At 48.6% G+C, this 27,840-nt stretch overlaps 1 protein-coding gene and 1 long non-coding RNA gene across 4 annotated transcripts in view; both read left to right on the top strand.

The window, feature by feature from the left end:
- The window catches only part of BACE2 (beta-secretase 2), an 83,009-nt gene that overhangs the window by 5,232 nt on the left and 49,937 nt on the right, over positions 1-27,840 (top strand). For all 3 annotated transcript variants that reach the window (XR_012129112.1, XR_012129111.1, XM_017660240.3), the window contains exon 2: positions 26,653-26,741. Coding sequence is in view for 1 of the 3 variants with exons in the window: in XM_017660240.3 (XP_017515729.3) it covers positions 26,653-26,741 (89 nt within the window). In the remaining 2 variants the exon portion in view is untranslated. The remainder of the gene's footprint in view (positions 1-26,652; positions 26,742-27,840) is intronic.
- LOC140848361 (uncharacterized) lies at positions 937-3,174 on the top strand. Its single transcript, XR_012129113.1, has 2 exons — positions 937-2,010; positions 2,821-3,174. It is a non-coding gene; the product is annotated as an uncharacterized lncRNA (long non-coding RNA).

Raw genomic sequence — 27,840 nt, 5'->3', positions numbered from 1 at the left:
AACTGAAGATGCTAGAGGTCTGCAGCTATACACCTTGTAATGGCTTCAAAAAGGCTGTTGGGGTTTCAGTTGAAAGATTTTCTGTCATCTCCACTAATACAGGTAAAACAGCAAAACGATTTTCATATTCAAACATTCAGATGCAGAGCGAATAAATTATTTGGTAGACTCACATTTTAATCGTCGTATATTGGCTTGATTATTACATCTTAGTTCACAATTTTTTGGAAGACTTTGGATTGAAAATAGGTCCTAACTATATGCAGTTTAGGAATTTGTCTCCTTCAGAATAAGCTATCCTGTGTCCCCAAATTACATTAAGCTCACTGCAGGCCAGGCTGGGAAAAAAAAGGTGATGGCCAGCCCCAAGAAATTTGCTGTAACAAATCAAGATGGTAAACTGTTAAGGACAGTGAAAAAGGAGGTTTCTGGAGTTAAAAGAACGAGAAAGGCAAAGCTAGGTTCTGTGAGTCCTGTGAGTAAAAGTTGGCGGCTTCTGAACTTCAGAGAGAGAATTCAACATCAAAGGCCCTCTTTGGGAGAAGTGTGGAAGGCCAGTGGAGGCGTCAGCTCCAAGCACCTTGGAGGGACAGTCTGAGAACTGTTAACCACGGCAGTGTTAATGGCTAACCTTCCCTTGGAGCTTCCTGGGCCTTGGGCACCATGCTAAGCATTCCGCACAGATCACCTCGTTCCATTCTTGCAACAGCCCTGGGAAGTACATACAGTTACTTGGCTTAACTTTCAGGTGAGGAAACAGACACGGAGAGGCTGAGTGGTGTGTCCGAGGTCACGGTGGTGAGCAGCCCAGCTGCTGCCCCCATCTGGGCACTTCCTACTTCCCTCGCGTGGGCGTGGGCTTTGTAAACAACGCCTGCATTTGTCTGTGGATGACTTGTGCTTGGTGAGAAGCATCATCGGGGCTGCTGGTGAGTCCTGGACGCGGGCAGGTGGTCAGCCTCCCTGCGCTTCCCTTTCCTCCTGGTCAATGATCTTTTGAGTTCTTAGTTTCCTGTGGCTGCTGAACGGACTACCGCAAACTGGGGGCCTAAATAACAGGAATGTGTGCGTTCTCCCTCAGCCTGGAGGCCAGAGGTCCAAAATCAAGGTGTTGACAGTGCCTGCTCCTCTGACGCCCCTGGGTGGGGACCCTTTCTGCTTCCACTTCTGGTGGCCACAGGCGTCCTTGGTGCCCCTCTGCCCTTAGCTGGGTCACTCCAGTCTCTGCCTCTGGTACCATATGACATCCTCCTCACCCTGCGTGTCTCTGTGTCCATATTTCCCTTTTATAAGGACACCAATCATTGGATTAGGGCCCACCCTGATCCAGGCTGACCCCATCTTACTTGGTCACATCTGTAAAGACAGGTCCTGGGGGGCCAGGATTTTGGCTTATCTTTGGTGGGGGAGGACATAATTTAACCCACAGATTCATTCTGAGTTTGTCTTTATGGATTTTTTTTCTTTCATTCTATCCCTCCTTTTCACTGCCAATAATTTTAATTGGGAATTCAAGTAAGTACAGTTCTCATTAAAGGCAGTAGCAGATGGTGGCTTTGGTGTGTGGAGCCTGTGACAAGACAGTGTGCTAAGGACATGGTGGGAGAACAGGGACAGGAGGGTTGTAGGTTCCTTTCTGTATTTCTTTTCTGTATTTCTGAGAATATCCTGTTGTCACTAGAGAGTAATCACTTAAAATTGGAAAAGGTCTCTTGTCATGTCACACTAATCCTGGAATTACAGAGTGATTGCACAACTTGGGAAAAGTCCACTTACCTTGTGCCAGCCCAGATCACGCTATTGAAATGCCTGTGATTAACAAATACTCGAGCTGGGAACAACACAGACGTGGAGGTTTGCAGGCTTGTATTTCATCTTTTAAAGACTTTGTCAGGCATCTGTCACCCTTTTTAATTGGATACATTTGATAGGAAATGCATGCCTTTTGTCAAGTACTTCCTCCCGCAGAGCCAGCCCTTTCTTGACTTCTGCCTGTTTTCCTTCTTGTAGGTAGGTGGGCGTCAGGGCCTCTGGTCTTCCTGTTTACTCCTGGAATGATTGCTGACCCCATATAGCTAAAAATCCAAAGGGCGAGGTTAATGTTAGCTACTGCGATGGGTGATTTCCCAGACTGTCTGACAGTGGGATCTCACATCGCAGACACTGAGGAGCGGGCCAAGCCTTTGGCCTCTGAATTCAGGGTCCACCTGGGCTGAGGGTGGGGGTTGGCAGCAGCTGACTCGTGCCCCTGTCCCAGTTGCAGGCAGCAGGAGTGGGGGATCCTGAGTGGCATGTTTGGGGCACCTCCCCTTCCACCTCAGGACCATCCTTACCACTAACAGTGGCTTCTGCTTGCACTTGGTGCCTCTGCCATCTGGCACGGCCTCCCGGCACTCCCTCTGGTCCGCTAGCACAGCCTGGGCTAGATACTGGCACTGTGGCTGCTGCAGGTTGGTGACAATGGAAACTACCTGGCAAATAGAACACTGGCCCCTCTGGCTTCTGTGACTCACACCTGCGCAGTTAGGGGTGAGGTGTGATAGGGGTGTGGGCCCCACAGTCTGGGCCCCTTCCCTGGGCTGCGTGGAATGTGTGCATGAGGCGTGGTCAGATTGGCTGTCACCTAGCTCCCCGCTCTCCTTTCCTGGCCCAAAGGGAGTGTTTGATTTTTTTTTTTTTTTTTTTGCTACTCAATGAAAACTGGTAACGTGTTTACTCTTGGAATTCTCAAAGAGGAAAAACCCTCTTGGAGTGCTGGCATAACCACAATAAGGAGATTCCTAGGCTTGTTTATGAGTTAGTGTTTGCTGTCCCACACAGGTCTCAGGCTGGATGTTTCTGGATTTTTATGATACGGCATATCCTGTACTTGTACCATGAAGATGAAGAGAGGTGTCTGAAGAGCAAAGTGGGCGATGCCCTGGGCCTGCTTCATCATTGCGGGAGGCACGAAGGGCAGTGGGGAGCCTCTCTCTCCTTCCATTTCACACTGGACAGAATGGCAGAGCAGGAGAATTTATACCTGGCTGCTGGGGACAGCCTCATGCCCTCCCTCTGCAAATCGCTAGCCCCTCCCAAACCCGTGCAGCCTGAAATGCCTTATTGGTGGTGGGCTGGGGACACCAATCTGTCCTTGTGCAAACCCCCTGCCAGAAGCCACAGAAAACAGCCCAAGGCAGCTCCCTCAGAAAGTGGTGCTGGAAGGGGGAAAAGGTGGGAAGTATCCAATTAAAAAGTTTTCCTGGTAACAGACGGGGCACGAGAACCAGGCCTGATCTCTTCTCAAGGTGAGGGTGGGTTGCCAGAAAGTAAGCTGCTTCTTGGTGAAGGTGGGCATGGATTTCAGAAGCTTCAACAGGGCAGCCAGAGCCTTCCCCAACATCAGGCTACCTCCTGGGGAAGTTTATAAACTTTCCAGTCAGACGAGCTGCTGGGAAGCAGACAGAACCATTTGGTTGGCGCAGTTGTTTAGGAATTGGGTGTTTGGGGTGCTAGCCCCAGAGGTGCTGCTTGGCAGATGCTTGGTATGGGGGAGCAAGCACTTCAGCTTCTCAGAGCCTCAGTTTCCTCATCTGTAAGTTAGGGGCTTTGCCCAGGTGACCTAAGATCCCCTGGAGAAGCTCCAGTATCCGTGGTTGAAATCCAGCTAATCTGTGAGAGCTTTCAGGGCTCGGATTGTCATCAGCTGTGTGTGTGCAGGTATGTCACCCGGGGACCTGGGTCCGTGCTGCTTGGGCTGTGGGGTGCTGCACTGGCTCGCAAGGCCACAACTGGTGTCCTTGCTTCCCAAGTCCAACCCAGCTGCCCAGCTGGCCATGGGAAAGACTCAGAATGCCTTGTAAAGCCAGTTAAGAGAACAGATTCCCAGGACCTAGTCTGGACTTACTGGGCCAGGGCCCAAGAATCTGCATTTTACCATATCCCACAAAGTCCCCCTTAAGCAGTCAGGCTGTACCCAGCCCTTGGAGGCTTTAACTGAAGCCAGACTCTTTTGCTTGGTGTTTTCTGGTGCCCATTTAGAACATCTCTACCTCAAGCAGATGGTGTTCCAGAACCTTCCTAAGATTGGCAGGTTGGAAATGTGGAATGTGTCTTCTCCTGGGAAAGGCCTCCAGAGCAGTGCTGTTCAAAGTCTCTGTACCCATGGTGCCCTTTTAAATTCTAGTCTGTCACGAAGCAATAATTTGTAAATCAATAAAAATGAATTACTGGGAGAAAATGAAAAAAAAGAGACGTATAAATACAAGGGACCCCTTTTAAATGATTAGATTCTGCAGATGTCCCACATCTCCTCCCAGCTCCAGGTAGAGTTTCCGGGGCCAGCCTGGGGCCTTGCTGCCGCCGGGTATTCGTTGAGGATCCGCGGGGCTCAGCAGAGCACTGGTGCTGAGCTCCACTCTGGAAGTGTCCTTGGCCCACAGAGGGAGTGCAAATTAGTAGTTGTTACAAATGGTTTCAGGAACAACTTTGTTTTCCCACCTCCTCCCTTTAGTGGGATGGGAATTATTTTTTGCTAAAGCAAAAAGAAAATGTGAGCTCTGGGTGTTCTCCTTCCAGCCTCAAGAAGGAGTGGGCATAGCACTTTCCTCCAGGGCAGCCTGTGGGTCTAACTCTGGTTCTCCACCAGGGACAGCACGTCCTCCAGGGGGCATTTGGCACTGTCTGGAGATGGTTTGGGTTTTCGCGATTCGGGTGGTCGCTGGCATCTCTTGGACAGAGGTGAGAAATCATGGTAACTCAGTGTGTCAACTCAGCAGCCTGGGAGTGGAGCCTGGAGCAGTGAGGGGAAGACATCCACTAAAGCATGTGCCGTGGACACAAGGGGCAGTACCAGCATGCTGACACCTGGGGATCTCGATCTCCCCCGGCTGCGTCCTGCGCCTCATGCTGTGGTCCTCCTTGCCAGACGCAAGAGTCAAAGTGAGGCATCGCAGGAGTTAAAATCACTCCTAACTGGAGTGACTGGGGATGGAAGGTTTGAAAGAAGTTTGAACTATCCTCACAAGATGGACATGCTTTCATTCCCTTATTCAATATATTTATTAAGCACCTGATGTATGCCAGGTCGCATTCTAAGCCCTGGGATACAACAGCCGTCTAGATAAAGATGATCCTTGCTTTTATAGAACCTATGTGCTTGTTGGGAAGACAGATGGTGAAGAAAGTAAACAATTTAAAGAAGTGCTGGGCCATTATAACCTGGTAGCAAGTATGGGTCGAGGCAGGCTGCTGTAGAAAGGGCAGTTCGAGAAAACCCCAGGGAGGAGCTGCAGTTTGGGCTGTGACCTGCAGGATGGGAGGGCCCAGCTTTGAGAAGTTCGGGGCACAATGTGCCATGGTGAAGGCAGGCAGGTGAGGGCTGTGCCTGGCAGGGCACACAGCATGAGTGCATGTGGGCCAGGGGGCACCATGTGCCAGGGTGCAGGCAGGCAGGTGAGGGCTGTGCCTGTCAGGGCACACAGAGTGCATGCTCATGGGCTGGGGGGCAACTCTGGCATGCAGCTTTGGGAGCTCCTCTGCCATCTATTTTGAAATTGTGCTTTGGGGTTAGATGTTATCAGAACAGAGGCGCTGCCGTGGGGAAACAGTATTGTACTGTGTACAGGCCCTGTGGGTGTAGGGAGTGAGGAGCTGGGGAGAGTTGAATATGGCTGGCCAGGGGGGTCTCTGAATTAAAAAGGAGAAATAAACTCAGAGTGCCCAGGCAGCAAGGCCCAGGAGGCCACTTAGACCATTGCCTGTGGTTTCCCATGGTGGCTTCGTTTGCATTCCCCCAGGAACAGACTGTGACAAGGATGTGAAGTGTGGGCGGTTTACTTGGAAGGTGATGCCAGGAATCATGCGCAGGGGTGGGAAGTGAGCAGGAAGGAAGGTATGGGTGGAGGAGAGGGCAGGTGCGGTCACGGGCTCCCCCGCTGGGGACTCCGGGAGACACGTCGGCTCCACCGTCCCACTGGAAGGGCAGGAGACCTATCAGTCGAAAGCGGAGGGCTGCTCCCAGGTGTCCTAACTCTGTAGCACTGGACGTCCTGCAGCTGGCCGGAGGAAGCCGGCCGCAGCAACAGGCGTGGGCATGTGGAAGCATTCAGGTCAGGTGTGCAGAAACTTCGGGGTCCCATGGCGTCTGCTGTGGCCCCTGCATCCCTTCTGCCTGCAGCCAGGGCTGGCACAGTTAGGCTAATATTGGAAGAATGAAAGAGTGAATTTTCCTATCACTGAGTGTATTTGAGAGCATCATTTTGGCCCAGGAATCAGAAACGGAGTTTTAAAACCCTCCTTTAAAGTCCTAACTTCCTAAAGTGATCTGGAATCTAACCCAGGAAAGTCTCGTGAGTCAGTGCAGAGTGTGCTCTCACGGCTGTGTGCGCTTTGAATTTCTTTCTGGAAGATTGTGATGTGTAGGCACTGAGCAAGAGACAATGGCTGTTGAGGGTGGGGGGTGCACAGGGAGATTATATTTGAAGTTAAAAACAACCACAAAACCTTTGAAGACAGAATGCTGTGAACATAAGGACTTGTAAAACCTTTTGGATGGCAGGCGCCTTGTGAGGTCGAATAGCAGTGCAGCCAAGCTACAGTCCAGTGTCATGCGCCTGATCTGCCCACACTTCCACAGAATCCAGATCTCAGTTTACCAAAGTGTAGCTTTTGTATGCACAAGAATTTAGTATCTCATAGTTTGCTTATATTCTACATAACATCAATTCTTAAGTATATACACATTTCAAATACATATGAAATGTTTTTTATTGTCCTTCCATCACTTAATGTGTGTATGTTCTGTATCTGCCTGTAGGATGCTGGCAATATCTATCGCCCTCTTGCTGCCTCCTTACTCCTTCCAAACAGCAGAGAATACAGTGCTCTCCCTGGGGTCCCGGGGTCAGCACCAGGATGCCCACTTCCAGGAGTTTCTGAGGTCTGTGCACCCTCTGCACCCCATTCTTGGATTGGGGAAGACAAGGGAGCCCAGCAGTCCCCGCTCCTCCAGCCAAACCCCATCTCCACCTGTCCCTCAGAGTTTTGGAGCTATTTTTACATTGTCTTCCACACGGATGCTGTTGATAAGCTCAGCACAGTTGTGATTTCTGGTTCTTTGCATACAAGCTCTACATGAGATATTGAAATATAGGAGATATTATGTATGTCATATTCTTCAACCTGGCATTCTGAAATTTCATGGTGATGTGTCTTAGTATGGCTTTTTAATGCTGGCACTTGGTGAGTCTTTTAAATCTAGAAGCTCATGATGTTTCATTCTGAGAAATTTTCTAGTAAAATGTTCTCCAGTTGGGGGCGTGTTCTCCAGATGTTGGGCCTTCTGGTTTGGTCCATCCCATTCCATCTCGTCGCCTTTTGGTTCCACTCTCCATGGCCACTTCTGCCTTCTTGATGTTGATCTTCAAGAGCAGGCTCTTTGTGCGCCGAATGTTCCTTTTTCTCTTGTACCTTATCCTTGTCTCGAGGTTGCACATTTTCTATTGCAGAGATAGAAACTAATTAGGATTTTTTTGAAGTTTTTTCTCGGCTTCCTGCCTTTCCTCTCTTGCACTGAGTTCCTTTTCCCTGAGGTGTTTGTCCTGGCCTCTGTTTCGTGCTAGAGGCTTCCCTCAAATATCTAGTTAATTATTGTTTGCCTGTTCATATTGAAAGAGAGGCATGTAAAGGCTGGTAGAAGTTCAGGGCTCTGGGAAGGCAGGGTGTAGAGTATATTTTTGTTATTTATATCTGTGTCTAGTGTTTTGAAACATGGCAGTGATAATGATTCTGTGTCACCTGATCTGTGGCAGGTATCTGATGGGTGATCAGACTGAAACACTTCTCCCTGGCCTGAAGCTTTTTCTTGTGGCTTCCTTTGTGACTGAGGGCATGGCCATAGACAGTGGGACCTAAAAGCGGGTCTCCCAGAGGATTTCGGGAAAGGCTTATGTTTTCCTGATAAAAGTGGCAGGTGTGGCTGGAATTATGATGGTGCACCATTTGGAGTGTTTTTGGCTGCAGGCAAACAGAAAACTATAGATTTAGAGTGGCTCCAACAAATATGGATTTATGTTTCTCCATATCAAGAAATCTCTAGAGATAGTTGGTGTCAGTTCAACATCTCCGTGAAAATCTCACCTTGGCCCATGGGCCTTCTTTTGCAGACCTCTGGTCTACCCATACAGACTCACTCTGGGGTCCTCTCACTCAGGCTCCCTTTGCAGTGGCAGGCTCTAGATCCATTCAACAGGGTCCGCATCTTGCTCACTGGAAATACGTGCCTTGCCAATAAGAATTTAAATATAATTAAAGTATACATTTAGTAATTTGTATTAAATTTAAATTATATATATTGAATATATATAATTCTTATTTTTTAAAGAATTATAATTATTATAATAATTTTATTATTGTACTTTCTGCTCCTTCCTCTCTCTGATGAAAATGCAAGGCTTTCAACAGGGACAGCCAACTTATGACCTTGAGAGAAAGGTCAGAGGGGGAATAGCAGTGATTCACACTGATTTTCATTGAATTAGAAGGAAAAATATAGCTTAATAATTTTAAAAAGTGGTTGAAGACAGTTTGCTATTCTTTTCCTTCCTTGAAATCTGCAAAGAAGGGAGGCCAAGCCTAAAAGTCTTTTCACTATTGTCTCTGTTGCTGTTACTGGCAAGGCTCTTACTTCCAGGGGGCCAGGGGTGGGCCCTGCTGAATGGATCTAGACTCTGGTCATCGCAGAAGGACCCTGCATGAGGGGACCCAGGGGGAGTTTGTCTGTAGACCAGGGGTTGGGCCGGATCAGCCTGTTTCTGTAAAGTTTTACTGGGGCACAGACACACTGACTTGCTTACCTGTTGTCTGACAGTTTTCTGGGGCAGAGTTGCCTGATTAAGACCGATATACCACCAGAGCCTAAGATACTCACCACCTGGCTTGACAAGAAAAGGCTGGCTGACCTCTCGGTTACACTGTTGTGCACTGGAGACTAGAGGGAGCCTAACTGGCCGACTGGCCAGCAGTGACATTGCCAGGAAGTTACGGGGGTGGTGAGGGATGGGGAGACAGCAGCTCTGAGCAACCGCTGAACACCCCACAAGAGGAAGGCTGAGCACGTAGACATGAGCCATGTCGGCAATATACCAGCCACAAAGTCCAATAAGAATGCTCCTCCCCTATTCTATCATCCTTCCTGTTTCAGTCCTAGAGAAATTAGAGGCATTGCCATGAGCAAGGTGGGAAAATAGAAATAAATCAACCAGGCCTCCCATCCCCACTGTAGATCTCTGAGCCCAAGGTAGGCCATTGATACTGGATTCCAGATAAAAGCTTAGAAGTTCTATAGCACTGGACTTACCATACCTAAAAATGAAATTTATTACCACAAAGCTATTAGAAGAATATAGGCTTTGCCTAAAATTTCATTCAAAGTTGGCGAAGAACAATTTACAAATCTTGTCTGAAGGCAGTAGAATGACAAGAGAAAGTGCTATTAACATATTATCCCATCATACAAAGGCTGGGAAGGGAGTGTGGAAATGTCTAGCAAAATTACATATGCATTTATCCTTTGACTCAGAAATGCACTTCTAGGGATTTACACAAAAGTTATACCGGGAAAAAAATGAAAAGATATTCACAAGGCTATTTTCTGTAAAACAACTTGTAATAGCAAATGACTGGAAATAGTCCGAATGTTCATTGGCAGAGAACTGGTTGAGTAAACTGTGGGCATCTACCCATGGACACAATGCAGCTGTGAATGAATGAAGACAATCTTTAAAAACTTGTAGTGAGGAAAGCACGGTGGAGAAGAGATGGTACGCTGTATCTAGAGAAAGCAGATACAGAATGAGTAGGCAGCTGTCTCTCAAGATCATTCCAAACAAAGGTTTCCAAAACTGGGGAGATTCTGTCTGAGTGAACATGGCCTCTGCCCCCTGACATGGCCCTTTGCTTACAGCTGCTCACAGGCTTCACATTACTGGTCTGGTTTGCTTTAAAAAAACAAGGCTTTTAAAGATGAGTTATACATGCTTTTATTTCCCAGAAAGCCACAGTTGGAGATTTGCTGGCTTGTATTATGATTGTGGCTGGCAGTGGATAGATAATGAAAACACACACACACACACACACACACACACACACAATTAAAACATGTCCCTTTAAGGTGATATTTTAACACTGAATTAGAAACTACATTTCTTAAAGGAGCTTCTGAGGATGTTGTCTTTAAATGTTTCCATCATTATTTGATACTAAAAAAAAAGACATGTTTGCTACCTACAAAAACACTTTTGAACCCTGAACCTGGAAACAGAATTGCTACCTGTGTCAGTACTTTTCAATATTTTAGTTGCTTAAGAAAAAAATAAGAAACTAGAGGTAAGTCATACCTTCCGGTAAGTTAGCTAAAGCTGATGATTGACATTAGGGAAGATGAAAGGTTACTGTTCATTATTCTCATTTTACAGATAAGAAGACTGAGGCATAGACAATAAAGCAACACAATACATGGGGGCAGAGCTAAGGTTTGAAAACATCCCGGCTGGTCCCAGACCTTGTGCCCTGAACCACTGCACTAAGTGGCCTCTTAGCATGTAAGTTATAGATACATACAAATATGGGATTGAGTGCTCAAAAATACTATTCTTGAAGGCAGTTTATACAAAAATTTTCAGAGTCACTAGTGTGAGAATGCAGGAGAGCCTGTAAGGAATGGTGGGCATGGTTTGATCCCAGAGAACCTGCCATTTGCTGACCTGAGTCATCGTCTCAGTCCTTGGAATAGCACTTATGCTCCGTGAATAGCCATCCATTTGCTCCTGTCTGCCTGGCCCCGACACTCGGCCTTGTGGAGGAGCCACCACTCCTGCAATAAACTCCTCCACCAAAGCAGCCCCAGAGCGGAAGTGAACGATCGGAAGCTTTATCTAAACCACAAGTGTCATCTCCCAACAGTGACTGCTGGGCAGAGCATGTGAGAACCTTGTTTCCCCGCTCTTTCCAATTAGCCCATGTGAGTTATACAAGTCAAGGTGCAGTCTGGGGCCTGCTCACCCCTGCCTGCCTGTGCATGTGGGCAGCAGGCTGGCAGCCCCACCTGCTTGCCTCTGTCTCCTCCTGCTCCCATTCCTGCCCCTGATGAAGCCAGGGGGAGGGGGAGGAGCAGAGGAGGCTGGCAAGGAGCAAGGTGTTAGGCACGGGTGGCACCTGATCTGGGTGCCTGTGTGAAAATGGCATGGCCAGGGGTCTTCAGAAGTAGGGGGTCCCCTGGGACAGGCCCTTTTGTCCTATCCTGTTGGGCTAAGCTTGCACGACTACACCACCCAGATGCCCTCTGTTCCTGCCTTCAAATTGGGCTCCATAGGATGAGCGAGAAGCTGGCATATAAAAGCCCTTGTCTTGACTTCCCTTCCGGTTTTAGCATGGCTGCATTTCCCTCCATGGCTGCAGCTTCTGACAAGGCCCTCTTCTGAGCTCCGGCTCTGCCCTGCCCCTTCAGGCCAGGACAGAAGATTCCCGGCTGCGGGCCTGGGGTGCCTGGGCCTGTGCTGACCCCTGCCCTGCCCACTTCTCTGCTGGCAGCCCTCCTGGGAGCACGGGAGTAGAATTCCCTCCCCTGCCAGGCTCTGCCTGATACAGCAAGTGACAATGGCAGTGTGAGTAAGTGAAATTCAGTGTGCCTTAGGGGTCTGTACAAAACTTCTAGCACTTAAATGCAGGCTTTGGCTTACCTCAGTTGTTGTAGTGAGTATACTGAGCTACAGAAACTCAGAGAACCAGAGAAGTCAGGGTAATTGTCCAATCTGTCTTCACGGTCTTCTCCTCTTACTCTGGGTTTGGAACTCAGGGTATGTGTGCCCACGGGATCATGGACTGAAACCCAGTGATCTGCAGTGTCCTATGTCACCCCCCTGCTATGGGCTGAACTGTGTCCCCTCCTCCAACTATGTATGTTGAAGTCCTAACTCCCAGCACCTCAGAAAGTGACTGTACTTAGGGCTTTAAGGGGACACTTAAGTTAAAATGAGGCTGTCAGGTGGGCCGAATGTCATCTGGCTGGTGTCTTAATAAGAAGAGTTGAGGACCCACAGACACCAGGGGTGCAGGCAGACAGAGGGGCAGCCATGAGAAGAGGAAGCGAGGGTGGCCATCTACACGCCCAGGAGGGGCCTCAGGGGAAAGCTGCCCTGCCGACAGCTTGATCTCAGACTCCAGCCTCCACAGCTGCCATACTCGCTGCCCAATGTGTGTATTCTTCTGGCAGCCCAGGTGCATGAATACACCGCACTTCCATCCCAGTTCCTGATCAGATCCTATGCACGCAGCCATTCACAGGTCCCCCAACTTCACCCCTCCTATCAACACTCACCAGACCTTTTATGTTGGCAGGAATGAGTTCGGGGAGGGCCCTCCAGAGAGAATTGTCCCTGTGCCGTAAATGCCCGCCTCACCTTCCTCTTGGGACCATAAAAATAGTTTGTCTTAATTCTTTTGTTCTTCAATAAACGAATGTTAATATAAAAAGAAACCTGCTGAGCTCCCACAGTGCATGGGAAACTGCTCTGCTCTTACCCCGCTAGGGGCAAACTTAAGAAAAACATGCAACATAGAGTTGAGCTTATTTGTTTTTCACAAATCAAGACACATCTACGTGGGGCAAAATCATGACATTCAGGTGAACCAGAAAATCATGGCTTCTCTATACCCAGCTGACCACGGGCCAAGAACATCCACCTACCTGCCTTTCTGGGCGCTTGAAACAAAAAGGGTTGGAACATTTTGTGCAAAACCTGGCCCTTAGGAGTCTGAGGCTTTCAGCTGTGACTCTTGTGGTGTTGTCTCTGTCTCGGCGGCTCATTGATCTCCAGGCCTGGCGGCCTCCCTGAGGGAGAGGAGATTTAAGACAGAGCCGCCAGCTCAAATCTCCATTTCGTCCAGGACCAGTGAGCCCAGGGTGTGCTCGTTGGGCACGTGCTGATGCTCTGCAGCAAGGCTGCCAGGCTCTTTTCATGGACATCAGAGTTCAGGAAATGGTGTGATGAAATGTTTTTGCTAAAGACGGCACTAACACTCATTTTGGAGGGAAATCTACTTTTGCAGTAGGTGGGGGGCTAAAGTTGGAGTTCATTTTGGCAGTTTCAAATAGTAATCAGTATTTTCCAAATGGGCAAGCCCCGCATTGCTTAGGACCACTGTCAGCAATTCAAACTAAAACATAACTGTTTTAAAACTTCAGTTGGATGCTGAGTTAGAGGCCTGACTGCACGGGGCTGGTGTATTAGAGCATCAAGAAATCTTTATCAAGTGCAAATCCCATCTTTGTCCGAAGCCAGCTTTTATACAGCTCCAATGTTAGGGAATTGTGAGGTCATATGCTACAGTTTTTACTATGAGTTATTTTCACAGGTCTCTGTGCTACCCGGGCAGGTGTGACTGCAACCCTAGGATCCTTGTGTATGGACAGTGTTGAGTTGGCACGTATGGAAATGGACCATTGGATGTTCAATTGGTGAATTGTTGGATGGTGGCATGAAACCTGGATATTGACTTTGAGGAGGATGCTGAGAAACTGCCCAGGTGGGGGAGGGGCAGGAAGTCATGTCACATGACCCACACTTGGCAGATTCCTGGGGATGACATCCCGCCCACCACCCCCAGATGAGGGGCACCTGGGGCTGTAGGGAGAGCACCCTCTCACTTACTGCAAATCCTGGGCAAGCTGCCTCATGGAAGAGGGCACTGCTGCAGAGGGCGGAGTGGGCCACTGGGCAGGGTGGAACTGTGAGCTCTGTAGCCGCCTGGAAACTCCCTGAGGACAGGTGCCGAGTCCTCTGTCCACCCCAGGATGGAGCGTCCTGCCTGGCACAGGGTAGGGCCTCAGTAGACATTTGTTGAATTAAACCAAGGAAGGAAGAATGTTCTAAAACGGGCGCTTTGGGCTTGTAACGAGATAGGATGTAAGGTAATGAGCTTCCCATCTCTGAGGGATCTGGCAGAACGTGACCACCAGTCAGGGAGGTTCTGGAGGGCAGTGCCACCTCACGGGGAGTCTTGACCCCTTCTGTCATCCCCATACCTGGCTATCAGTCACCTGGGACCTTGGTCAGTGTGGATTCCATGGGTGGGAGATTCCATACATGTACTTCTCAATTCCTGGGGTGATTCCAATGGACAAAACTATGACCCCTCAGATTCGTTTCAGTTGTTCACTTTCTGTGTTTCTTAATAAAATCTAGTCTAGTGGCTGAGTTTGGGGATTTTGTTAAGGCCATTACTGTAATCCACATGTAACTTAACACATTTAACAAAGATTTGGTGTGCATTCAGTACTCTCCTGGCCCTGTTCTAGGCACAGAGGATTGAGCAGTAAGCCATGGTAATGGGATCTGGCCTTCTCAGATCTTACACTTTGGTGGGAAGAACCAGACAAATCAAGTACGTATATTGTATTTGGATGATGGAAGATGCCATGAAAAATATGCCAGGAGCAGGGAAGCGTTACTGTTTATACAGGATGGCTGAGGAGGCCTCTCTAAGGAGCAAGCATTGGAGCAGAGACCTGAAGAGAGAGAGGCAGTGAGTATGTGGAAGGGTGCTCCAGGCAGAGGGAACAGCCAGTGCAAAGCCCTGCTGGCTTCAGAGGAACCCCAGGGAAGCTGCCGTCAGGAGTTCAGCGGGTGAGTTGTGGGGACACATTTAAAGCCATGAGATTCGGTACAGCCTCCCATGGAGTGAGTCCAGGCCAAGGAAATGAGATCCAAGGACGGGCCCTGTGATACCCCAAAACTTAGCGGTTGGGAGGTGAGGAGGAATCAGCCCAGGAGGCTGAGAAGCAGCAGCCAGGGGGTTGGAGGAGGACCAGAGATGGGTGGTGTCCCAGAAGCCAAGGGAAGCCAAATCACAAACAGTGCCAAGTCCCGTTGCGGAGCAAGTGTGGCGTGGTCTGGCGGGGAGCTTTGGCCCATGAAGGTCGGGGTTAGTGGGGAAAAGAGCCACTTCCATGGGGTGGTGATTGCAGACAAGACAGGGAGGAGAGGCTGTGGGGACCATAGTCACGGTCAGCTCTTTCAAAGGGCTTCATTGTAAAAGGGGTGCAGAGAAATGGGGCTGTGGGGTGAAGAAAGTTGTGTGCTTTTATCTATCTTAAGATGGGAAATAGGGCAGCCTGCTTGTCAGCAGGTGGGAGTGGTCCTGGTAGAAGAGAACCTGATGCTGCAGAAGAGAGAGGAGGGAATCAGGTGTGGGGTTCTGTGTGGACAGTGGGGAGGGCCCAACACCCTCAGGGAGAAGCTGGAGTCAGGAGGAGGTGGGTGACATCTGTGTCTCCTTCTGCACTAACCCTATTTAATGATGGTCTAGAAGAGCTCTTGCATGCTGATTTTGCCAAGGTTAATATGTTGCAAATTTTTTTTTGCTGACTCTAGTTTCTCCCATCTCTAGAATGTTCTGGAATATTTCTGTATGACTTCTCTGTACCCTAATTAGGAAAACATCTGTATTTCACTGGCATAGAAGCAAAAGAGGGATGTAGCCATCATTTCTCTCCTGGGTTAGCATTCTTTCAAAATATCTGGACACCATAAAAATGTGTAGATCAATGGAGATTTAATGTCTTTCCTGAGAGGAATTTACTTGGAAGGGCTTTAAAAAATCGTTTTTAGCAGAGAATGATCTCTTTGATCGCCATATGCCTATTAAAACACTTTTTTTCTCTCTCATGGGTTTAACAAGAAAAAAAACATCAAAGCCTTTGACAAACCACATAGAAATAGCCTGTTTCTTAAATGGCTGGCCTGAAATTAGCAAAGGGTAACAAATCGAAACAACAGCCTTTCTGTGCTACATGGTCCAAGTTTAGGCGGATCAGATCAGCATGCACAGAGATAATGTAAAATAGAGAAACCGTTTTAGATTTTAAGATGTCATTGGACAGGCCAGGTCCAAGCAATCCTCTCTGCCATGAATATGCAGGTTCTTAGATTACGAGTCATTATCATATGCATAATCATTGATGGTGCTAAAGGTATTTGTACCTTTGTGACACTTAAGACTTAAATCACATTTTCAGCTTTTAAAGCACTTAATACAAAATAGGGGTGTTTTCATAAAATAAACTCTGTGAGAGCCTCACCTAGCAAGGCCATTTAGGGGGTCAGTTATAAACACGGTGCAGGCATTATTTATTCATCTGTATGCACAGCTCAAGATGGATTGTATGATTGCCCATTTCCCTAACAGGAAATTTACTTTCCTAATTCTTTGTGTTTTACACAGCATTAAAAGCTGATATAGTACTTTGACGAACAGCATAATAAACAGAGGGAGTTGTTTTTAAGTTTGTGGAGTGGCAGGGGAAAGGGCTAGAAATTAAACTTTAATTAATTCAGTGGGTAAACCTCACATAAATCATCACTAGTTTCTTGTGCTTCATTCCTCATCAGTCCTATAATCAATTCAACAGAGATTGGAAACCATTGTGAAAGAGAAGGCTGGTCTTTTGTGTGAACAATAGGTGGTGAATTGTGGAAGGGGCACCGTATCTTCTTGGTATCCATGATCCAGGTACGTGGTACCTGCTCACTAAATAGTTATTGAAAAACAAATCTTCCCCAAAGACTTGAAACAGGGCTTCAAAGAGATATTTGTACACAGTTGTCCATAGAAGTATTATTCACAGTAGCCAAAAGGTGGAAGCAACCCAAGTGTCCACTGATGAATGAATGGGTCAGAAAAAATGTGGTCGTAACATACAGTAGAGCTGTGCTCAGCTTCCAAAAGGAGAGAGATTCTGGCCAGGCTATGACATGAATGAACCTTGGACATTATGCTGAGTGGAATAAGCTCGTCACAAAGGACAAATACTTTATGATCCACTCGTGTGAGGCATCTAGAGCCCTCACATTCACGGGGACAGAAAGGTGGTGGGTGCCAGGGGCTGGAGGAGGGGGTGGGGAGGGGTTGTCTTATGGGGCCAGTTTCAGTTTTGCAAGATGAAGAGAGTCCTGGAGATGGTGAGGGATGATGGTTGCACAGCCGCGTGAACTCACCCCATGCCACCGAGGTGTGCACTTAAAAGGGCTTCTGACAGTGAATTTTAGGTTGTGTATTTTACCACAATTTTTTGAAAAGTGAATCTTAGTAGAATAATAGTGAGGAGTAATCACTTTATAGTAGTAAATTGAAAATCTTGCCTGTTGCCACCACAAGTATATACACTTTATCTTTCTTATTATGGTTTTACATTTACTAAAAAACGGACAGTATCTGAATGTTAGGAACCAGAGTGGAAACAATCCTTGTTCTTTTTTCTGAAAGTTCAAATCTGAAATGGCTTTTCAATCACAGTTACCAACTCTTGAGCAACAGGGGAACATTTAGTGAAACTCCTGAAATATCTGGCGAGTTAAGACATTTTCCCTTTGAAGAGAATCTGTTTAAACTCCTTTGGAGAATGTGTAGAAAGAGCTGATTTTTAACTAAAATGACGTGTCCTGAAGTTCCTGGAATCGTGTAATGGGTTTGGGGGAACAGTTTTAGTTGTGTCTTTGGGAAGGAAAAGGCTAGCTTACCCTCTGTTAACAGAAGTTTCCCTACTTGGCCCCCTGGCCCCACGATGACCAAAATATGGGGACAGCCCCGCTTTTGTTGTTTTAAAGTGCTTTCTTAAAAGTAGTTTTGCGTGAATTTTCGTTTCCCTGGAAAAAGATGATTATTTTTATTGGCATCAGTGAATGAGGTCCAGCCTTGTGACTCTGTTGAAATATCCGCCTTCATTCTTCAGTCAAGGGGATTGCATCCTGCCAGCAGGTAGACTGTGTAAACTGGGCGGCAGAGGGGAACTCCAGCCAGGGATGTCCCTGGGTCTGTGACACCCCCATAGAAAGGGCGTTCCTCCAGAGTTCTCCTGCAGGGAGGGAGGGGCTGTTCAGGCAGCTGGAAGCATCCAGCCCACCTGTCCCTGAATCCCCCGCAGCAAACAGATAAGCACTTTGTGGCTTCTAAGTCTTGCTTCCAGAAGTTTGGTAGATGTGAGGCCACTCACAGCAGTTCCTCTCCTAGTCTATGCTTGGCCTTTCCGTCCAAGAGACAGAAAGCCAGCACACCGACTGTCATAATGGTGCCACTGTGTGCGCCTCTTGGCCAGCAGCACGTGCCCTCCAACGGGATGCCGGCTGCTGTGGGCCCTGGGGTGAATCAGCTCCTGATTGGGGTCCTGGCTCTGCAGGTCCCTGGTCCAGGGAAGTGGCGGGGCCACACCGCTGGGACTTGCATGAGGCTGTCATCTCCCAGTCTCAGCTACCTCAAGGATGGATGGATGGAAACTTAGAACATTAAGTGAAATGAGCCACCTGTCAGCATGAGACAGAGAACTGGAAACCCGCAGGCACAGCTCTGTTAGGGCACAGGGTCCGTCCGAGGGGTGTTTTCTCTCTTTTCCAGGTGTGCTCTAATGCTGCTGCTATAGTTAAAAATTGTCCTTGGAGCCTGGGAGGCCAGTGCCCAGGCCAGGCTTTTGGGGCTACCCCTTAGGCCAGCTCTGCCCAGGGGCATCGTGCAACCTTGTGGGGCATCCCTGCATATTGGCGAGACCCACAGCCCATGCACCTGCTTTGTCTCAATTCTTGGACCAACAAGTAAACTTAAACACTGATTTTGAGGCTGAAGTGATTCTCTCCACTGTGCAGAAGAGCAAACTGAGCTCAAAAATGACAGTCCAGCCAGCGGGTGGCAAAGCGGGCAGCAGGTCTGACTGCTCTGCCGTGGGGCCTCCGTCCAGCCTTTGACAGCTGGTGGACACCTCACTGGCTGGCTGCGGGAGGCAGGCTCAGCCCTTCGCTTAGAGGCTTGCCATCTAAGAGCCTGGCGTAGGCAGCTGGGTACTTCAGTGGGAAGCGCTGGAGAGTGCCGCTCAGCCTTTGACCTGAGGAGAGGGGACAGCAGGCCCGGAGCAGCTGCAAGCAGTGCGGAGCTGCAGGATGCTCCTGCTGTGCACTTGGGATCCACACCTGTGAGAGGTGGGGAGGAGGCAGGAGTGGGCAGAGGGTGACAGAGCCCAAGGTGGGCCTCCCAGGATCTAGAAGGCCCTTCAGAATTGCCCTGAGTTGGGCAGAGATGGCCAGGCCTTTATTCTCCTCTACTGACCAGTCGTTAACAGTGGCTCAACCCAGGAAGGGTGTGACCTCAGGCCACGAAGCCAGCTGGCCTCCTTCCCGCAGCCAGCGGGGATCTGGGTAGCACACATGGACCTACACCCACCGTTTCTAACCTAGGGGGCAGAGGGTATTTAAAGTCCCAGATGCCTGGAAACGCTTTGCCTTCTGGGAATGGGGTAGGGCATATGTAATTCCCATCAGTGGGAATATGCATCTGCTGCTGCTCTCCTGCATTCCCCAGAGTGGGTTGGGAAGAGAGGAGGGAAGGACTTAAAACTTGAGAGTTGTCCAGGTCATTCATCTGGCGAGGCCCTGAGTAGTGTCACAGCTGCTAAGCAGAGATAGTAGGAAGATGCAGGCTGCCCTGGGGTGAGGGTGCTGAGACATGGCTTGGGGAGAAGGCGACAGCCATGCGGTCCTGCTGTGGTGTCCCACCCACTGCTCCCAGGCTCTGCCTGTGTCACCCGCCCATTGCTGTGATGTGAGTTCCACACCACAGTATCCCCAAAGGGAAAGGAGGTGCCGTGCAACAGAAATCAGGAGGGTGGAAGCCGAATCCCAAGGCCAGGAGAGTCACTGCTGCTGGGGTGACCCCAAAACCCCAGAGAGGGCATCAGACCCTAAGAGGATCCATCCAGAGAGCTCAGATAACTGGACTTAAGTCCCTGGGGACAGGATGGCCTCAGTGACCTTTTGGCACCATTCATTCATTTGACAAACTTTTATTGAGCACTTATGTGTGCCAGGCATTGTGCTCATAGCTGGTGACATGAAGCCACTAGGGTGATCCAAGGAGGTGGAAGGGAGTAAAGAGGCACATGAACAGCTTTATGGAAGATTCCAGAAGTAGAATAGGCCATACGGACTCATGGAAGTGGAGGCAGGGGAAAAGGGAAGAGGAACTTAGCACCCAGGTGCCACTGGCAGGGGTGGGGGTGGGGGCGGGGGCAGGAGGAAAGGCAAGCAGGGTGAAAACCGGAGGCACGGCCCTGGGCCTGAGTTCCCTACCCATTCCTGCCACCTTGTGCAGCACTGCGGATACACGGTCACTCCCAAATGCCTCTGCACGTGGTTACGTCATCTCGACATCATCTGCTGCAGGACCAGCCATGGTGCATGGAGCCGGGAGATGTGCACCCAGACTAGCTGCAGTGCAGAGACTCAGCAAGTCTGCTGGGTAATTTGATGCCAGCCGTGTTTGGCACAGCAGTATGAGAAGTAAGCCCTGAAACAAGAGGAAAAACAAAGTCCCACCACACCCCTCTTTGGGGATTAAAACATACCAACATGCCAGGCACTATTCTGGGTGCATCACACTTATATCATGTGCTCCTTAGAGCAACACTGTCACCCTGCTGTATAGATGAGGACACCAAGGGAAGGCTCAGAGAGGGGGTTCCAAGGTTTCACAGCCAATAGGCTAAGCCAGGGCTCAAATCCAGGTCTAACAAGCCCTAAAACCAGTATTTTTTTCATGCCTCTCCGCTTTTGAGAAAGTACATGATGTATCCTGGGACTAGAGGTAGAAAATGAACTAGAAACCAGCATCTAGTGAATGAATATCGTTGTCAGCGCACAGTAGGACATGTGCTCTGGGTGCGTGGTGGCATCGTCCCCCACTTAGGCTTTCCACTCTTCCTAGTGGGGGTGGGTTGTTTGAAAAATTGGAGAACTCAGCACCCCCTCCCTCCTGTAAGTGCCTCACTGCCCCGCACAGACAGCTTTCAGTGGAGGAAGTAGTAGAAGTTCCCATATGCAGAGGGTTTTGATTTGGGGACAGCTTTTATGTTCTTAAAACAGGGGCCCCCACATGCTCCCTCCTACACCCCAAATTCTGCAATCTCAACCTCAGCCTCTGAGGCCCGGATTAACCTGGGCAGCCCTAAGCATTCCATGGACCACTGTCACCAGGTTCGGGAATCAGGCACCCCAGCCCGTGTCCCTCCCCCATCCTCTTGGCAGTTGTGGTTTCTCCAGAAGGAGCCAGGGAATCAGTCCTGACGCGTGTTTTTCCAGGAGGCGCCCGCGCTGCAGTAGTGAAAGCGCGTGCACAACACAGAGCCTGAATACATCGCATAATCAAGCCCCTCCTAGCTAAGTTCTGTAACATCTGTTTGTGTTAAGTGGAGCCCTTTGAAAATGATTTTTTCCCCTTCTTTATAAAAACAGCCTTAATTTTAGATTGTAGAGAAATGGCATGTGACAATTATTTTTGCTTTCTTCAACAAGATGTGTTTAAGTAAATGAGATTCATTTCTAGAATTGAAGTGCTGAAAGAACCTGATTAACAAGATCAGTGCCTACAATCACATGTAATAACTGTAGGCAAACAGCCCCGCGGTAGCTGGGCTGGAAGGGGCTCTGCGGCTGTAGGTTCTGCTTGCAGGCAGACCTCAGCAGATGGGCTGCTAATGCGATTAGGAATTGTTGTGTTAAATGAGCCATTATTTAAATTATCTGCTAATTTTCCTATCTATTAACCTGCTGAAAAAGAGATGGTGATATCTGAGAAATCTCAGGCTGCTAATCACTAACTAGATGCCTAACCGAGTTCTTCCCTTTAATGCCACATTTTACCTTATTGCAGCAATTAGCAAATGGCTTACAAGGGTTATTGCCCAATGCATTGGAGGAAGATTGAGGGATGGGGAGACAGCACAGTCTGTGTATAGGTTCAGCTGGCTGCTAGGCAGTCAGATGATTCTTAGCTTTCCTGACCACCCTTTGTTTCTTTCAGGGTCTCTGAGTTAAAGGATATTTGGTCTCTGGGCCGCATAAGGCGAGCTTTGTGTGAGGCAGCCTTCCCCAGTTTCTCCTACCCTGAGACACAGGTGGGAACAGGGAAAGGAGGCAAGAAGGAGGAAAGGGCCAATGCAGGGCGCCCTGCATGGCAGGTCACTGCCGTGGGGCCTCCCCACACTCTCAGAGTTGTGTCCCGGAGGAGCCCCCTGAGGGCTTAGTCCACCTGCTGTTGTGTGTTTGGGGGTGAGGGCTGCTCCCAGGAGCATTCACTCCCTGGCCCTTCCTGCCCTGGACACTGGAGGGGCTCACTCCTGCAGCTAGAGGAAGTATCAGGGCCGGGGTGGGGCAAACAGAGAGGAGAGGCTGGTCAGTAGTGGTGGGGTGAGTGGTGGAGAGCACCGAGTCTCCCTGGGCTTACAGTGCAGAGGCGGTTGGTGAGCCTGGGTGGCACTGGAGAGGCGAGGTTGAAGCTGCAGCTCAGCACAGTGTGCAGACCGGGAGACAGGAACGAGATGGGCGCTAACCCCCTGGGGCTTGGCTGTGGAGGGGATGACCTGCTGCAGCTCGAGGGTATGTGTTTGGGTTTTGCTGTTTTTAGGAGATGGATGGGAAGTTTGCCTGTTAAGCCGCCGCAGTTCCCAGCCATCCCAGGTCTTGTGACTTGGATCACAGGCAGCTTTGGGGGACAGGCCTGTGGCCACTTCGATCTTCCCTCTGGAACGTTAACTCTGCAGGAGCCTAGAATATGTCACCCTCTCTGCTGCTTCGCCTCCCACACTGAGCACCTGCCTCTGCAGGGAGGGGCTTCCCAGGACCACGGGGGCTAGCAAGGGAGTGGAAAGCCAGGAACAGGCCCATGGCTCCCTGAGGAAATGGATTTGTGTCACTCGTTACTCTAGTCTGCAAGAAACAGGAGGCTGCTCAGGCAGTGGGGAAGGTGGCCAGGGCTGCGTTTCTGCAGACCTCCTTGCAGAGGGAGGGTCAGACCTCATATGTGCCTCTGAGCCACTTTCTAGTTGTGCTTTGAACGTGCAAAGCAGTCCCCAAATTTGAGACTGTGTGTTTATTTTCAGCCCCCTTTATGGGGCTGCACAACGTGTTCCGCAATTAGGCTGTCCTGTACATGTGGAGATAAACCCGAGGAGGCAGGAAATTTTTTGGAGATTCCCAGGGCAGAGAGAGCCACTGATGGTGGTGCTGGCCTGCGAGTGGGGTGAGGTGTCTGGAAGTAACCTACTCCCCAGCCTTGCGTTTCAGTCTGTTCAGACTGGACCAGGTGGAGTTGATAGGGAAGGTGGCACTCACTTTTCCTTTGTGGCTGAGGCTGCTTGCAAGGGGAGGGCCACGGCCCTGAGGTCCGCCTGAGAACTCCCCTCCCAACACCTTCACACAGAAAACATTGACTTGTTTGCAGCTCTTCAAGCTTGTCTTCAAGCCCAGCCCAGAGCGTCTACTGTTCCCTGGAGATCCGTCCCTTGCCTCGCTTTCCGGCTACCTCATTTACTGGGGCGATTTGTCTCCTCAAATCATATGTTCTAGAAACAACTGGGGAGGTGACAAGCCTTGCTGAGCAGCCATAGCTCTGAATTTGATTTTCTTGAAAGCTGGCTTCTGCTGACCCAGCTGGGAAAGATAGGGTTCTGCTGAATGCCTGGGCTTTAGGAGTCATCTGTGTAAAAATATGCTGTCTATGCTTTGGTGTACCTTTCTCCACTTTTGTGTCCCCTGCCTCTGCAGAGGGGGATGCTGTGTGTCACAGCGGACTGTGGGCAGGGGTGTGTAAAGGCCGTGGCTCTGGTATGCTCTAGAGGCGGTGGGTGCAGTTCCACTCTAAGGAAAGAATGAAATGTCTACCCAGAAAGTCTCCTGGCCACTGGGCCAAGGACAATAGTTTTGCGTCTACTTGGACCACGCCTGGTCCAGGAGCATTGGTGCGGATGTGGAATGCTCTCCTGCTGGAGCAGTGAGAACCCAGCTCCAAGTGGCTGGCCGCTCCCCAGGCGCTCTGCTGGGCTGTGGGTACGCGGTGGCCAATGAGACACAGGAAACACTTGTAAATATTGCACGGTTCCTGACCATGAACACTGGGAGGAAAGGTGTCCTTGCTCAGGAATCTATAGCTTTTATCATCCATGACTTTTAATAACTGAGAAAAAGTGTTTCTCACTGTTGTGCAGTTGTGCTGTGTGTTTTTTAGGGGGTTGAGGCATCTTGCCTAACAGCCCCACTCTCTTCTTTTAAAGCCTGGAATTCCCTGATTTGCCCACAACGGTGTTGTGCTGTCAATTTTATTCTTGTTTCCTTACCTCACTGCTGCGTTCACCCAAGCCACTTTGAAACTTCATCTTGCTCCCAGCAACCATTTAAATCTGGGAGGTAGAGACTGTGACGAGGACTCAGAGCCCTGTGGTTCCGTCCGTGAGCTCGGGTCGGCTTGGACCGGGCACCTGCTGCTGGGACAAGTTGTGTTCTGAAACTTCACTCCAGTGATGGGCAAGGTCCTGGGCTCTGCTGTTTTCACGCTGACCATGTGTGATACTGTGCATCATAAGCAACATACACTTCTCTGGTCTCCATCCTGGTTTCCTGGCCCAGCTCCCAAGAGTCATAAAGGTGTCTTTTATGGTTCATAAAAAGCCCCTTTCAACTACACCTGGATTATGATAATGAGCCAGTTTTGGGAAATGTGCTCAGGATAGGGATCCAGCCCTGTGATTAAGGTGGAACTTTGAGCCTCCCCTCCGGAGGGATTGGAGGCTGAGTCAGTCACCAATGGCCAGCACTTCTATCAATCATGCCTACATGAGGAGGCCTCCATAAGAGTCCTGGACGACAGGACTAAGACAGAATGTGACACAGGAGGTGATAGCATTAAGAAAAATGTGTATAATGTTGATTCTTGAACAACATGGAGTTGAGCTGCACAGGTCCACTTACAGATTTTTTTCAATAAATATATTGGAAAAATTTTTGGAGGTTTGTGACAACCTAAAAAGCCTGCAAATGAACTTCTCACATAGCCTAGAAATATTGGAAACATTAGGAAAACATTTTGTCACAAATGCATAAAATACATGTAGTTATTAGTCTATTTTATCATTTACTACCATAACATCAACAGTAGGATGTTAGGTTATTAGTAAGTTTATGGGGAGTCAAAAGGTAAAAAGGTATAAATGGATTTTCAACTATATTGTTCAAGGATCAGCTCGGACATAAATGGGATAAACTTGTTTCTTAAAAAAGCTGAAGTTGAGGGGAGTTTTAAAAAAGCACACAGAGATCCTGGTGTGCCTGCCTGCTTGGAGAATCACATTCTGGTGAGCCACTGAAATCAGAGTGTTTGGGAGCAGTAAGAGAGAGAGAACTCCACCGTGCATGCATATCTGGGCCAGTCAGTTATACGGATGGATCTGCTCCACCTAATTTTATCTGTTACCGACTGGTCAATACATGTGCGAATTCCTCAGCATCAGCAATTCCTCTCCAGTAAAACCCAAGTACAGCAGATTTCCTTGGCTCCCCTTTGCATGTTTACATTCAGATGAAATTCAGATCAAATCCAATCCACGTTGTGGTTTAAAAGGAGCTTGGGGCCATTAGGCATCAAGTATTTGAATGGAAAAGCAGATTTTTAAAAAATCGCATGCTCTCCGAAATCAACACAGACATCTCTGTAGGGGAACAGCGAGATACGGCAACTTTTCCAGTGACTGTGGGTTAGTAAATGGACATGAAGGATAGAGAACTTATTGAGATGCATTAAGTGGTACTTAACCAAATATGCAGTGGCCATTCTTTTAGATTCACTTCAGGCCTTAGGCCCCAGATCTGTCTGCCTGCCAGCCATCCTGCAGAGGTGCCAGGCATGATCTGCAGCCGCGGTGAGGGAGTTCTCTAAGTCACAAGACAGATTCTGGTTTGAGAAAGCATAGGCATCACCCTGGTGGTATCCACAGCCCCTGGCAGATGCTCCAGAGCAATTCATTATTCTACACTATTTCCACAGCCCCCCTCCAGGAAAACCCCACAAGACTACATTCAAACAATATCCAGGAACCAGCAAGACCAGTCCACAGTAATAGAAGTCAGAAGTGGTTGTCTCTGAGGAACAAGAGGAATTGGCTGGAAAGGGGTATAAGGGGACCTTTCGGGAATAGTAGAAGTGTCTGTATCTTGGCACAGGTACACACCATGTCAGCACTCACGGCGGAAAAATCTAAGATCTTGCATTTTATGGCATGTAAATTATAACTCGTTAAAACTAAAAAATAATACCTGTGATAGGTGTTCCCTGGTGGTATGCAACAGAGATGAGGGGATACCAACCGCCAGGAGGCGGCTAGAAGACATGCTGGGGAGGGCAAGCCCTGATGGATCCCCATTTCCAAATGAGGCTGGGGAGGCAGGATGAGGGAGCCCAGCCAGGGGGCACAGCTGGCCCACAGCCCGGGTAAGGAAGGGCTCTGCCCTGTTAGCAAGGACCAAAGGCTGAGTGGGGGAACCCAGTTATCTCTGTGAATTGATCTTCCTTTAAGGCTTGGTGTGCATCTGAGCAAAGTGTTTACCCCTTCATGCTGCAGGCTTCTTAATGGACTGTGTTCAGGCTTCAATTTTATCACAGCTTTTTGGAAAAAAAAATTTCTAATCGATACACATTTTTTCCAAGTAATAAATTGTTCCTGGTACTTTATTTTTAAAAGAATTTTTCAAGAGTGCTGCCTTATTCAAGTAACCTGATAGTTTCTATTTTTTCTCTTTAAAATAAAAGCTGCAGATTCTCGTCGACACTGGGAGCAGCAACTTTGCCGTGGCTGGTGCCCCCCACTCATATATAGACTCATACTTTGACGCAGAGAGGTGAGTGATGGGCGCGTGGCGGGCAAGGCCAGGCTTGGGGGCACCATGAGAGTGCTTCAAAATACCCTGGAATGAAAAGCCAGAGTGTTTTCTGGGGGATGTGTGTATGTATATATCTGTGTGTATGTGTGTATCAGTGTAAGTGTGTATGTATGTATCTATGTGTATATGTGTGTATCTGTGTATGTATATCTCCATGTGTATATATCTGTGTGTATGTATATATCCATGTATATGTGGGTATCTGTGTGTATGTATTTATGTGTATGTACCATGTGTACATGTATGTGGCCATGTGCCTGTGTATATCCATGTATGTGTGTATCTGAGTATATGTATCATCTGTATGTATGTGTGTATCCATGTTGATGTGTATGTCTCTGTATCCATGTATATATGTGTGTACATGTGTGTATACCCATGTGTACATGCATGTATCCGTGTGGACATATGTATCCAGATGTGTGTGTATCCATATGTGTCTGTGTGTGTGTATCCATGTGTGTGTATCTGTGTGTATGTGTGTATCCATGTGTATGTGTGTATCCGTGTGTATGTGTACATCCATGTGTGTGTATCTGTGTGTGTGTATTGTGTGTGTGTGTATCTGTGTGTATATCCATTTGTGTGTATATCCATGTGTGTGTATCCATGTGTGTGTATCTGTGTGTATGTGTGTATCCATGTATCTGTGTATATGTGTGTGTATCTGTGTGTATCCCTGTGTATGTGTATATCCATGTGTGTGTGTATCCATGTGTGTGTATCCATGTGTATGTGTGTATCTGTGTGTATCCCTGTGTATGTGTATATCCATGTGTGTGTGTATCCGTGTGTGTATCTATGTGTATGTGTGTGTGTTCCGTGTGTGTGCATATCCATGTGTGTGTGTATGTGTGTATCTGTGTGCTTGTATCCCTGTGTGTGTGTATATCCATGTGTGTGTATCCGTGTGTGTGTATCCATGTGTATGTGTGTATCTGTGTGTGTGTGTCCGTGTGTGTGTGTGTGTGTGTACCCACATGTGGATACTCAGCTCATCCAGAAGGTCAGTGAGCTCCAAGCTATGGTCTGTTGGCACCCTTTTAGGGAGGTGTTT

This window comes from Manis javanica, chromosome 3, assembly GCF_040802235.1.
Source record: "Manis javanica isolate MJ-LG chromosome 3, MJ_LKY, whole genome shotgun sequence".
In the NCBI taxonomy this organism is placed as follows: Eukaryota; Metazoa; Chordata; class Mammalia; order Pholidota; family Manidae; genus Manis; species Manis javanica.
This window is presented reverse-complemented; position numbering and strand designations above follow the sequence as displayed.